General features: G+C 41.8%; 1 protein-coding gene across 3 annotated transcripts in view; it reads right to left on the bottom strand.

Moving 5' to 3' along the window:
- Positions 1 to 14,285, bottom strand: part of LOC129834260 (potassium voltage-gated channel subfamily A member 1-like) — a 37,585-nt gene extending 23,300 nt beyond the window's left edge. The window contains exons 1-2 of one of the 3 annotated variants that reach the window (XR_008756229.1): positions 13,759 to 14,285; positions 9,825 to 13,445 (exon numbers count right to left, since the gene is read on the bottom strand). Coding sequence is in view for 1 of the 3 variants with exons in the window: in XM_055899100.1 (XP_055755075.1) it covers positions 10,933 to 12,891 (1,959 nt within the window). In the remaining 2 variants the exon portion in view is untranslated. Of the gene's footprint in view, positions 1 to 9,309; positions 13,446 to 13,758 lie in introns of those variants that run through there. The other 2 variants (XR_008756228.1, XM_055899100.1) reach the window with 2 other exon arrangements.
- Positions 14,286 to 14,503: the final 218 nt, after the last annotated feature.

The following is a 14,503-nucleotide window of genomic DNA, read 5'->3' as shown; positions in this document are numbered from 1 at the left end:
ACACACCCAAACAAGAACAAACACACACTTCCTTTGCGTCCATAACTGTGTGAAATGCTGTTGCGCCACATTGAAATGAGAGCAAAGTGTCACATTTTATCACGTGGCGTTGCAACTGGGAAAGTGTGATGAATAATGCAACCTCACACTGAGAGTTAAACCACGCTCCCCAGTCAGAGGACAGAAACCACTTAAGGGCACAGCATGTAGCACATCAAAAAGGACCAGAAAAGTGATATGACGAGTTTCCCCGCTATTGCTGACTTGCAGTTGGATTTCAGCCTCCAACCCACAGGTGCTGTAAATGCCAGATGGAGTCGCAAAATAAATCTCTCGTATTTTAAGCGTTGTAGTCTGCCAGTGGTTTGTTTAGGGGAAAACTGCACTGTGTACTTCCCTGACACATATTTTCCAAACAGAGGGTGAGAGTTGGAAAAACAGTCTCCCAAACACTTAAAAATACACATATACAGATGAGCGTACACACACACAAACACACACACGCACACACACACTTTACTCCGACACACTATACATCAGAAAATTTCAGTCACGGTTGCTATGACAATGCTTTCATTTACCACAAACATTCTCATCTGCAGCTTATCGTGGCCCCCGGCACCCTTGGGAAGTGTTTTTAACTTCATGCCTGGGAAAGCAACAGTGGAAAACGCATAAGCCTCAACTGATTGATCAACTCTGATTTCCCAATCTGGGTTCCAAAGCTACACCGGAGAGCCTGGTAGCTACACCGGAGAGCCTGGTATACAGTTAAACCTTCCAGATGTTAATATTCCCAATTATTTCAATACGAAATTTGGAAAATTACGTAATACTCAATGATGAAAGCATGAAAAGGTCCTTTTGTTTGCATATATACTGAGAGAAACTCTCATTGAATTGAATAGGAGCTCTTACAGTGTACTAAAGATCTTTATCCTCCTCTTTTGAACTTAAATTAAGACAAAGGTTATCTCGTGCCACAAAGTTCTCTCTGTTCTCTGTCATGACACCTCTTGGTGTGTCTATACAGAATAACGATAGGCAATGCAATAACAAATGGCATCAATACAGGTTATTTTCAAAATACAAAATCTCTCCCCAGTACAGCAGGAAATGCTATCAGCTATTTATAGCCTCAAACGTGCAGTTTTTGAGCCGGCACTCAAGGGAGGGCACAAAACCCCAATTAACTCACCGGAAACTCACCAAGGCAAACAGTGAGATTACTAATGATAAGGCAGATGCTAGAATATGTTATTTTATCTCACAAGGCTGCCAATATCACCGACTTGCAGATGTGCCGTACAACAAAGGTATTTGGCCATACTATTTTTAATCTCCTAGACAATAGCAGTAGACAACACATTATCGTTGTTTAGTAGACTAAGCGTAATAGGCTGCGGGGAGGAAATGTAACAGTTTTAAGTGGAGAATGGAGAATCCTTTGGTGACCTAGAGTGGGATAATTGTTAATGAACAGCACTTAAGCCACTTTGTTCAGGATATTGCACATTTTAGAATTCCTTTACAGCTCAGTAATGTTGTTTTGGAACTTTTGGAACATTGAAAGAGTAGGCCTAATTCTACATAGGACATAGAGGGACAGTTTCCCTAACACAGATTAAGCTTAGTTCTGGACTAAAAATCTGTGTCCAGGAAACCAACCCAAAGAGTACTCTGTGCATCTTCAGTATTTCTTGACATGCAGTGAAAAGTACAGTAGACTGGCTATGTGATCAGTTAATCGATGTCAAATGGTTTGAACGTATTGATAAAACCATTAACATCAATACACTTCAACTAACTACAGTACAACCAGCTACCAAGTATACAATAAAAAAAACTGCTACGTTATCTGGAATTAAGGTTTGAAGATCCCTTTATAAAGCAACAATAAAGAAGAAACAAATAACGCTTTGTCTCGCATCATTGCTAGATAAATGTAATTGCTGTATAATCATTTACACTAGAGATCTATCTTTAATCATTATCTTTCCACCTGCAGGTGCAGCAGCGTTGTTTCTCAAGTATGGGTAAAAAGGATTACAGAAGAAAAGAAATAAACCATTTGTTATTTATAAAAATGGAGAGGGAATTTTCCATCACTGCCGAGCAGTGTTTTAACGTGCCAGCTGACGAAAGAGCGGAAAACCATGACTGTATAAAAACCAAGACGTGGCTTGAGGGAGAAAGGACTTACTGTTTGAGAAGTAAAACAAAATCCTAAAAGACAACTTTGTTGTTTCCTGCATAATCCACCAAAAAAAGTGAAAGCCTTCCCAAAAGAATTCTGTGGATCTGGTCCAAATAAAATTAAAAGACATACAAAGCCCTTGAGCACTGACTGTTACTTTTAAAGAGAAGTAGCATGTTTTTGCCAGGGGGCATATCTGCAAGTCACCATCAAAACCTCTGTGAGGAATCCAAAACCAATGATATTTGACCATTCAAGGGCTTACTGGTACATTTTTGTAACATGAGTTTTTATCAAATCAAAGACAAGGATAATAGTAAAGCAAACGTTCCACAACGGTTCCTTAGGGAAATATATCCCAAACATTTATGGTTGGGGTAACGACATGTCTATGTTATCAGACGAAGCCATGAGAGACTCAAGAAGTGAATAAATTATTCAATTATAGATGTTATGAGGTCAGCAATAGAAAGTAAGCAACAGCGTTCTCCACCCCTCAGCAGTATTTCTGTAAATACGTACCTCGGTTGGTTTAAAAACAGCTCCCTTTGACTCTGTACTAGACCAATTACAACCACGAGTTTCAACTTCTTCTTTAAAACGGCCAATCGATTTAGGGTAACATCTACATTTAGGCATACTTAATAAAGGGTTTATAAAGGGATTATAAGTATCTTATGGACTGTTCATTATTAATCTATAGATAATAAGCAGTTATAAATAATATTAGTCTCACAATTTGTCAATCACAATTTCAATGAATGAGTATAGCTATTTATTTTAAACCACCTATAAACGTATAATACATAGTCTATAAACCACTTACAAACCCTTTACAAGGCATACCTTGATGATGTAAAGTGATACCTGGTTTGAATCATTTCACTTTGAGAAAATATGATTCTGCTTGCTTCCCTTGACCTAACCATATATTTGAACAAAACCACGTGGCATGTCAAGCACTATAAAAATAAGGGTACGCTTTCATTCATCAGAATGTTCATCATTTTTTACTGAACAGCAACTCCCATGCACTTTATGCGGGGGATCTTGGTCTTTGTAGTCCTCCGGGCTGCCTTCTGAGTCATCAACAGTGACTGGAGGCCCCTGTAGGCTGGCTCCTTGTGTACAGCACACTCGCATGCACTCATACAGGCACACACACATGCACCGATACACCCAGGGCCCTGGAGAGCTAGCATTAATCTCTCCACATAAAAGCTTCCAGTCATTCCAAAGCAGGAGAGCACAGAGAGGGAGTGGGAGACTAGGTCTACGGGGTCTTCATTTATGGCAGCCATTTTGGCTCCACCTGGACTAAAGATGCCACTGCTTTGATTTTGGGAATGCAGGCTTACGTTTACATAAGCTGATCAATACAGAGGGAGGCTCTGATCACGTATTCCGGCTCATCCAGGATTGAGGGTTTCAACGTCCATTGGGAGTGGGCTTGATTAGTCATGAGTGAAAAATGTGTGTGCTTGATTACATATATCCCTGACTAGGAACATGATCACCTTGCTCATTACATTTCATTACATATGGTATCCAATGCACAGCGTGTGCTTTTAATCGAATTGTAAACCATGATTTTACTTAGGGTCGAATCATGGAAAAACCAAATTAATTAAGTGGTTTACCTTCTTCATATAATTCGTCATTTCGTGGTTGGATTACACAAAAAAAACCTTGTAGCATTATCTATAAGCCTTCATTATATCAACTACTATTCAAAACTCCATCTACTTGACCTTTTTGCCTTGTTACTTTACCAGATTGTTCGACCCTGCGCAATCAAGCTTGCATTTGAATACATGAATAATTTACACTGTACAGCTCATGTGACGTTGTTCGTTAGGTGTTAACGACAACCAGCGAGACCCTGCTTACTCATTCATGACTTATCTCAACGCTCCGTTCAAGACTCCCACAGCTGATGACACATCTGGAGCCACTAAAGTTTACCAGCAGGCATTTATCCTTCCAGTCACCAGCCCCCGTCTGTCAGGAAGAAAAAGTCTCACGGTTGAGCAGCTGTTGCGTTGCATTAAATCTCGAGCTTGTTAATACACTACCACTGCATCTCTGCAGGGCCTTCGCTTGCACCCCAAGGGACAACCAAGTCCGAGTAAGACTCCATGTGACATCTCTGGGAAGTGCTTACCTGTCCAGCGGTGTGCCAGGATTTAATTTCCTCCTGCCCCAGTTACATGTGTGACTCCACACTTGAGTCAATTCTGTGGACTCTATACACACTTCCTAGCTCCCCTCATGAAGAATACAAAGACTCATAAAGACAAAGACTCGTAGTCTACAAAGACTTGGTAGCATTTTACGTCACCTTACCATAAATCGTGCTTTTTCATTAGTCTGTAATAAGAGTGTAACCACGGCGACGACCGTTATCTCCATACGTGTGAGTCAGGAAACCGTGAAACCCTACACTAAAGCATATGTGTAACTAGCACAATTATCTACACGTCTAGAATGAGGTAACATAATCGACTCCTGTGCGCACTGTCTGATGAATTCAGCTCGTTGGAAAGATCCGCTGTGAGATTTTGTGTTGTTAACAAAGACTCGGGTTGCTATCTTTCAATGGAGGCATATTATGTGACTTCAACATTGAAACCTCAAGGGGGGGAGTTCCATTTACACAGAGGTTAGTCTCCTAAAGCTCCCACGTGTACATTAGTCAATCTCTTCTGCAATTGAGAACTACAGTAGGATTGTTTCCATACAGATTAGCCTTTCGGTTTCCATGCGTACGCAATATTTGTGTAACTTGGAATTGCAATGCAATACGACATAGCATAGTCTATAAATATGTCAGAGGGAGGCCCGGACATACTGCATATGTCCAAAGAGTTCTCTGTAGCTCAACTGGTTGAGCATGATGCTTGCAACACCAGGATAGTGGGTTTGATTCCTGGTACCATCCATACGTAAAATGTATGCACAAATAAAAGATTTCAGGCCCCTCGGATTTCCTCACATTTTATTGTGTTACAAAGTGCGATTAAAAAAGATTTTTTTGTAAAACAAATGGCCAACAATACACACAAAATACTATGTAATGTCAAAGTGGAAGAAAAATGCAAAAAATAAATAAATTTGATTCTTAAAAAAGTCAATAACTAAAAATATATAAAAAATTGTGCATAAGTATTCAGCCCCTTTGTTTAGGCAAGCCTGAATTTGTTCAGGAGTAAAATTTGGCTTAACAAATCATATAAAAAGTTACATGGACTCCCTCTGTGTGAAATAATAGGGGTTGACAAGATTTTTAAATGACTAACCCTTCCTCACATACATACAACATCTGTAAGGTCCCTCAGTCAAGTATTGCATTTCAAGCACAGATTCAACTACAAAGAACAGGGAGGTTTTCGAAAGCCTCATAAAAAAGGGCAGGTATTGGTAGATAATTGACCATAACAAATCAGATATTGAATATATTTTTAAGCATGGTCAAGTTAATAATTATGTTGTGGATTATACTGTATATTAAACCACCCAAACACCTCAAAGATACAGTCATCCTTCTGAACTGAGCTGCAGGACAGGAATGAAACTTGTCAGGGATGTTATCATGAGGCCATTTGTGATTTTAAAACAGCTAAAGAGTTCAATGGCTGTGATGGGAGAAAACTGAGGACGGATCAACAGAGTGAAAAGAAGAACACAATAAAAATTCCAAAACATGTATCTTTGCAACAAGGCCATAAACAATACTGAAAAAGCCAAAGGAAAACACTGGGCTCCCGAGTGGCGCAGTGGCCTAAGGCACTGCATCTCAGTGCTAGAGGGGTCACTACAGACCCTGGTTTGATCCTGGGCTGTATCACAACCGGCCGTGATTGGGAGTCCCATAGGGCGGCGCACAATTGGCCCAGCGTCTTTAGGGTTTGGCTGGGGTAGGCCGTCATTGTAACTAAGAATTTGTTCTTAACTGACTTGCCTAGTTAAATAAAGGTTAAATGAAAAGCCCTATGTTTGGGGCAAATCCAACACATCACTGAGTAACTGTTTCTTTATTTTCAAGCATGGTGGTGGCCGGATCATGGTATGGTTATGCTTGACATCGGCAAATGCTGGGGAGCAACCCACAACACAAGGCCAAATCTAAACTAAAGTTGCTCTAAACTAAAGTTGCTTACCAAGAAGACAGTGAATGTTCCTCAGTGGCCAAGTTACAATTTTGACCTAAATCTGCTTGAAATACTATGGCAAGACTTGAAAATGGCTGTCTAGCCATGATCCCTGTCACGCCCTGACCTTAGAGAGCCTTTTTATTTCTCTATTTGGTTAGGTCGGGGTGTGATTTGGGTGGGCAATCTATGTGTTCTATTTCTTTGTTGGCCGGGTATGGTTCCCAATCAGATGCAGCTGTCTATCGTTGTCTTTGATGGGGGATCATACTTAGGCAGCCTGTTTTCCACCTTAGTTTGTGGGATCATGTTTTTGCATAGTTGCTGTTTAGCCCTGCAGAACGTTAAGTTCGGTTTTGTATTTTGTTGTTTTGTCGGAGTTCAGTATTAAAAATCATGAACACTTTCCACGCTGCGCTTTGGTCTCATTCATCTAACGATGGACGTAACAATCCCCAACAATTTGACAGTGCTTGGAGAATTTTTAAAAGAATAATAGGCCAATATTGCACAATCCAGGTGTGTAAAACTCTTAAAGACTTACCCAAGAAGACTTACATCTGTAATTGCTACCAAAGGCGTTTCTAACATGTACAGTATGGACTCAGGGAGCTGAATACGTATGCAATGACTATATTGTATTTATACATTTTTCATTCATCTTAAATAAAGTTATGATTGTTCTTCCACTTTGACATTCCAAAGTATTTTGTGTAGATTGTAAACAATTATTTTTTATTAAGTCCATTTTAATCCCACTTTGTAACACAATGAAATCCAAGGGGTCTGAATACTTTTGCAAGGCATTGTACGTTGCTTTGGATAAAAGCATCTGCTAAATGGCATATATTAAACTCAGCAAGAAAATAAACTTCCCTTTTTCAGGACCTTGTCTTTCAAAGATCATTCGTAAAAATCCAAATAGATAGATCTTCATTGTAAAGGGTTTAAACACTGCTTCCCATGCTTGTTCAATGAACCATAAACAATTAATGAACATGCACCTGTGGAATGGTCGTTAAGACACTAACAGCTTACAGACGGTAGGCAATTAAGGTCACAGTTATGAAAACTTAGGACACTAAAGAGGCCTTTCTACTGACTCTGAAAAACACCAAAAGAAAGATGCCCAGGATCCCTGCTCATCTGCGTGAACGTGCCTTAGACATGCTGCAAGGAGGCATAAGGACTGCAGATGTGGCCAGGGCAATAAATTGCAATGTCCATACTGTGAGACGCCTAAGACAGCGCATAGGGAGACAGGACGGACAGCTGATCATCCTCGCAGTGGCAGACCACGTGTAACAACAGCTGCACAGGATCGGTACATCCGAACATCACACCTGTGGGACAGGTACAGGATGGCAACAACTGCCCGAGTTACACCAGGAACGCACAATCCCTCCATCAGTGCTCAGACTGTCCACAATAAGGTGAGAGGCTGGACTGAGAGCTTGTAGGCCTGTTGTAAGGCAGGTCCTCACCAGACATCACCGGGAAACAATGTCGCCTATGGGCACAAACCCACCGTCGCTGGACCAATCAGGACTGGCAAAAAGTGCTTTTGTCGCGGTTTTGTCTCACCAGGGGTGATGGTCGGATTCGCGTTTATCGTCGAAGGAATGAGCGCCACACCGAGGCCTGTACTCTGGAGCGGGATCAATTTGGAGGTGGAGGGTCCATCATGGTCTGGGGCAGTGTGTCATAGCATCATCGGACTGAGCTTGTTCTCATTGCAGGCAATCTCAACGCTGTGCGTTACAGTGCACTGCAGTACTTAATGCAGCTGGTGGCCATACCAGATACTGACTGTTACTTTTGATTTTGACCCCCCCCTTTGTTCAGGGACACATTATTACATTTCTGTTAGACACATGTCTGTGGAACTTGTTCAGTTTATATCTCAGTTGTTGAATCTTGTAATGTTCATACAAATATTTACACATGTTAAGTTTGCTGAAAATAAACACAGTTGACAGTGAGAGGACATTTTTGAGTTTAGTTATTGTATTATACTGTAGAACATACTGTACTAGAGAAGGCCCAACCATACATTTACTATGTTTTTGAATCAGAGCAAAGTGTGTACCTATTATTCCCAATGGAATAAAACATAAAAGGGAGAGATAACTTTGTGCTAAGTGAAGTGTGTTTATCTTTTTGATCAGATCTGACCCACTCTGTAGGTTCACAGAGTATTCCTCACAAACAGTACGTAGCTTCAGTCAGACTGGTTGTACATACAGCCTCAATGGGGAAATTCACTAAACCAAATAAACGATAAACGCGAATGCGACCTTTGGGGACTTGCCAGGGTCCCCAAAGGTCGCATATGGCAACAGCCATCCAAATGAACACTGAATCTTTTGAATTGATGCCTGGAGATGAGGAAACCCCATGAAAATCGGAAAATCTTACACTCATGTATCCTACTCATCATATGTGGTTAGTGTATGGTAACAATTGACACTGCAAAGACTGTCTTGCACATGACATCAGAGGTCAAACAAACTCATAATAATGTAAACGTTTGACATCGGACTTAACATTGCCATGTGATGTCCCAACCTCTTTTTAACCAAGATTGATGGCAAGCAGTATCCGTAGCCGACACAGGCTTACCATTTCGTTGTCATAAGTCGGGTAGCGTAAGCATTATGACTCCATGTGTCAAGTAAAACAAATTTAAATCGAAGGCATTGATGCCATGCTGGGGAAATGGCAAGCAGATGCCGAGTAACCTTTTTGATGAGGATTTTTGCTACACAGCAACTTTTTAACATAACTAATTACAGTGTATTGGGGCAGTAACAAAACACATTAAGCCAGCCGCTTTGTGTGTCTGGATGTACCGTTTCAAAAGAACAATGAATACCAGTGAATGTGTTTGTCTGACAGGCGATGACAGGTTTTCTGGATAAAGACACAGAGCTCTGAGTGCAGAGAATATACAAATATTGCTTTGTACAACTCGGTTTTAAATATTTTATTATTATATTAGGCAGAATGTCAGGGCCCCAAAAGTATCAATGCTGTCAACATCAAGAGTGTGTGTATTGGGGCTGTACAACCAAGTAGTTTCGGGTGACAAATTAAATTAATGCTATCAGCAGGCTAGTAGTGGCCTGTGCAGCACACTATCCTTTGTTTTGATACAGTTGGCCTAGTCCGTCAATGAAAAAAGTGCATCAAATCCCTTTACGCACGCGCATATCTTACTTTTTGGATTGTTGCATCATTGAATATAGTTCGAAATGTATGTATATCCTTCTAAAAATGTGGATGTAGTATGACAGTACCTGACCTGATTCAAAAACATGCAGCAAGCAACTAAGTCTTTCATCAATTCATTTGGAATGTCTCCAAATGGTTCCAGAGTGCGTCACATGTGTACGGTGACATCAGTATGTGTGTGTGTCAAGCTCATATACAGAAAACCACATCACATGGTGATTGTATTTAAAAGGTGAACATACCTTGGGAAACAACCGCCTGCTGGAGATCTTGGTGCTTTCTGGGATGACCAACAGACCTTCCTTTCTCATTTTAGAGAAATGTGCACTAGGTCCAGCGAACAAGAGATTAAGTTCACAAACCCAAAGTTTCCATGATGACAGTAATTTTTTCCCCCAAATAAGTTTCCGTCAACGTCCGTGTAAAGGGATATTGTCAGTTAGTTTGAGGTGGTTTTAAAGGGACGGAGTTGTAGTCGCGCAAGATATCCGTGCAGGACCTCTCATGACAGCCGGTGTGGTAATTCCTGTGCTTCGCCTCGGTGGTCGGTCAATACAAGGCTTTATTTTGTCCTAATCGTTGCAAAGAATGTTGCTTGCCAAGCGTCTCACTTGTTGACCTCAGTGTGCTGCCAAAATAGGCTTCATGCTCATTTACTCAAGAATCTCACAAATGATTTAGCTATTTCAATGTTTCCGATCGATATTGAATGATTATTTTATTGTGTACACAGAGGGGTTAGACCTACACTGAAACGCAATAAGAATTGATTATTGTTCAGAATAAAAAAACATCTCAATACTCATTATGCCAGACGAAGAGTGTCTAGGTTGCCATATGTCCTACAGTTTCTGTCTCTCAATATTACTTCCAAGTCTATCACTCTTGAAAGTCAGCGTCTCAAACAAGCTTTTACAATAGTGCAAACTAGGCCTACTATAAACTTTGACTTTATCGCATAACAGCAAAACAATAACTATATCTCCCCTTCCATTATTGACAAATGAAACTCATAAAGTGCATATGCATAGCCTGTCCCTTAAATATTTTCGATGTCATTTGTAGGTTTACGAGACCCAGATAGGCAGCCTATATCTGATATCATCGGATTACATTGGTCATAATAGTTATAAAGCTTTTGATTTGGGCGTCTATTTTCCGTAGGCCTATATTCCTCTAAGCAGCCACATGGCAAAATAAAACACCATGTTTGAGCTTCCCAAGATCTAGCTAAATATAAAGTGTGTGTGTGCATGCGCGCAAGTGCGCACTTGTGTGAGTCTGACCACCTATGTGTGTGTGATATGACAGCATATCTTTCTTCACGAGAATAATATTTTTTTTTGGTCATCACACGTCAGTCTGTTGTGACTTTGAACTTGTACTGTTTTTCCTGCCAATGTCTGTCCCGTTTCCTTTACTCAGGCTTGTATCCACCCCACACAGCGACTCCGTTACCCCCTCTTCCATCTCCATGTACTCCGCTTTATCACCCAGCGAAGAGCCCGAGGGGGACCCTTTGAATTTTTTTAGAAAGTTGGGGAAATAGGGGCAGGCAGGTGGTGGGGTTTCGACAACCGGTGGCGAGTCTGCTTCATTATCAGTCTCCCTGTGGTAGAAGTAATTGAAGTTGGATACAATGACGGGCACTGGAAGAGCTATGGTTAACACACCCGCTATGGCACAGAGCGAGCCCACTATCTTGCCACCGACAGTAATCGGTTTCATGTCTCCATATCCGACCGTGGTCATTGTGACGACAGCCCACCAAAAAGCGTCGGGAATACTTGTGAATTGAGACGCGGGTTCGTCTGCCTCCGCGAAGTACACTGCACTTGAGAACAAAATAACACCAATAACGAGGAAGAAAATTAGAAGCGCTAGTTCCCTCATACTGGCGCGGAGGGTATGTCCGAGGATCTGCAGTCCTTTGGAGTGCCTGGAGAGTTTAAATATGCGAAAGACTCTGACAAGGCGGATTATTCTCAAGATCGCAAAACTCATTGCCTGGTCCCCTTTGCCTTGCTGTTGAGCAAGATCTGTGCCGAGCGTGATGAAATAAGGCAAAATCGATACAATGTCTATAGTATTCATAATGTTTTTAAAGAAATCCGTTTTACTTGGACTTGCAAAGAAGCGCACTATAATCTCAAATGAAAACCAAATAATGCACACCGTCTCCACAATGAAAAAAGGGTCGTTAAAAGGGGTCTGTCCATGAGGTTCTGTTGAATTGTCTCGTGGTTTAAGGTATTCTTTTTCGTCCCTGAACTCTGGCAACGTTTCCATACAGAAAATGACTATTGATATTACGATGACTAAAACGGACACGACTGCAATCCCTCTCGCAGGTTGTGAGCTCTCTGGGTATTCAAAAAGAAGCCAAATTTGGCGTTTGAACTCGTCCTCTGGTAAGGGTTTCTCTTCCTCTTTGACAAAACCCTCATCCTCCCGAAACTTCAGTATTGCCTCCTCTCCGAGTTCATAGAATTTCACCTCCTCAGAGAAGATGTCAAACGGTACATTTTGGGGTCTCTTCAATCGCCCCCCTGACTGGTAATAATAAAGAATTGCGTCAAAGCTTGGTCGGTTCCTGTCAAAAAAATATTCGTTCCTTAGAGGGTCGAAGTACCTGATTCGTTTGTCCGGGTCTCCCAAAAGAGTGTCAGGAAACTGTGAGAGAGTCTTAAGTAGAGTTTCAAACTTTAGTCCGGACACATTAATAACAACTCTTTCGCAGCACCCATACTCGCTGTAAACATTTGCGTATCCTGATTGGGGACGTCTGTCTGTGAGTGAGACAGTATCTTCATCATCCATAATACAGAGAAAACTGGAACTCTTGCTTCCCCTGTCCTCCTCTTCTCCGCCTTCCGCCTCGTCCTCCTCTATCATATCCTCCTCTGATCCAAGTAGCGCCAACTCCGAGTGGCGCAAGTCCCCACCGAGAGTCTGGCGGCTCCTTCTCCAACGTCCTACGCCGCGTTGCTTTTTCCTTTCTCTGAGAACCTGCTGCTCGGACTCATGGTGGTGCTGCTGTGGCTGTTGCGAGGAGGAGGGGCGCGAGGCGGTACTGCCGCTACTGTTGTTGGCATTTGATGAGGAGGCGGTGCGAGACTGATGCTGCTGGTGGTTGTTAAGGAGATGGCCAGAGGACTCCCCTACCTCTCCACTCGCTGCACCTTCCGCAGCGGCTGTTGCCTGCTGTACCTGTCTCTCCCTTTCGTGCTCCCTTTCCCGTGCGCGAGCATACCCGTAAGGCAGTCGAGTTTTGCACCCATTATCTGCACCTATCATGGCAAACTCCATTTTGAGGAGGGTGTATATTCAGTTCTGAGTGAATGATATAATCCCTTTAGCGACGACTCGTGTAGGACAATGGAAAGTAGCAAATTGTAGCAAAGGGCGCACAGGTTGGTTGATCCTGCTTTGACAGATAGCAGGCACGTGTTATTCAGTGAGGCGTAGGTGAGTTAAGAATGCGTAATTAAAGGTCCATTTTTGGAATATAGTTCACATTGTCGTTGACATAAATCACATGAATATATTTTTGTAAACGGACTCCTGTATTTTATGACATCATTATTACAGCCAAGTGAATATAGGCTGTAGATGGGTAGACCTTTTATGCTTTTCAAATGTATAGCCTATTAAATCACCAGATATTGGACAATATATTCACAAAACCACCTAATTTGTCCATCAGGTGCTTAACTCCAGTGTGAGTACTTGCAGAAATACGGCATTTTTGCCTTTTCGTGGTCCCTCCTGGTTGCCATTTTAGGTGATGAGAAAACCGGCCCTTTTATGCTGTACACCTTCAGTGATTCTGAATGACTTTATTCCTCTGACGTCTTCAGCAGCTGCAAGGGAGAAACAGCAGTTCGATTAGACAACCTACAAATGCATGTATTCAAATCCATGTCTCCTGTTTGGGCGATGCATGCACTATAGCCGACGTACACATCACCAACTTAAGAGCAGAAAACACAAGTCTAAAAATAACAGTAATTATAATGAAAATATTTATAACACGAATTAATAATTAATCATACTAATAATAATAACTAACATGGCAACAGGAGACAACGCATGATAACTGCAACATTAGTCTGTGTAAACATTCTTTAAATTACGCACGAAATTGTGTTCACTCTGTTAAAAAAAATGCCCCACCTTCATTCATTTAGACATTCCACTTACATTTGATAAAGGCCGAACGAAATCGTCTCAGCACCTTACAAAATGTGCTGTAGGTGAGGATGCAATTCCTTGGTTTGCCCAATTTCGCATCTTGTTTTGGGAATATTAAAATCCCTCGACGTATCCAACCGGCGAACATGTCACCTATACATCTGTGTTCGATTGCACTCGAGGGATGACACTTTTTGGACACGTCTCGGCGTTGTCTTGTCTCAATTCAACAGGATCTGTCTATTGAGTATCACCCCCATTCCCGAAAAAAAGATCCACCGCTGCATCGGTGCTGGCAGCAAAAAAATATATATAAAACGCAGGTCTAGCGAGTATCAATACCTCAGCCTGGTCAAAGAAGCTGCGTCGGAGAGAGGGCAAATAAAAGTTTATGTTGATATGTGAAATCGCCCACGGTTAAGTAAGCGCATCACACATCTGTCCGTTGCCTCTACCTCCCCAATTTCCCATTGTGCGTGTTATTGAGGAGTTGTGCCTCGTCCAAGTCGAGCATGTGCCGCAGCGCTTGCAGAGCTCGATCATCCCCCAGTGGATAGAACGGGTCACTACGCACCTCAGCCACCACCACTTCTAACACTGGGATGGTCAAATGCAACTGTTGCCATCTATCGAAGGTAACCCTCCAAAATGCCATTGATATCATTTGACCGTCTACTATGCAACCAGATCGAAAGACACATGGGGCACATGCATCCTGCACCTGATG

This window comes from Salvelinus fontinalis, chromosome 35, assembly GCF_029448725.1.
Source record: "Salvelinus fontinalis isolate EN_2023a chromosome 35, ASM2944872v1, whole genome shotgun sequence".
Classification (NCBI taxonomy): domain Eukaryota; kingdom Metazoa; phylum Chordata; class Actinopteri; order Salmoniformes; family Salmonidae; genus Salvelinus; species Salvelinus fontinalis.
The sequence above is the reverse complement of the archived record's forward strand: the minus strand, read 5'-3'. Positions and strand labels throughout refer to the sequence as shown.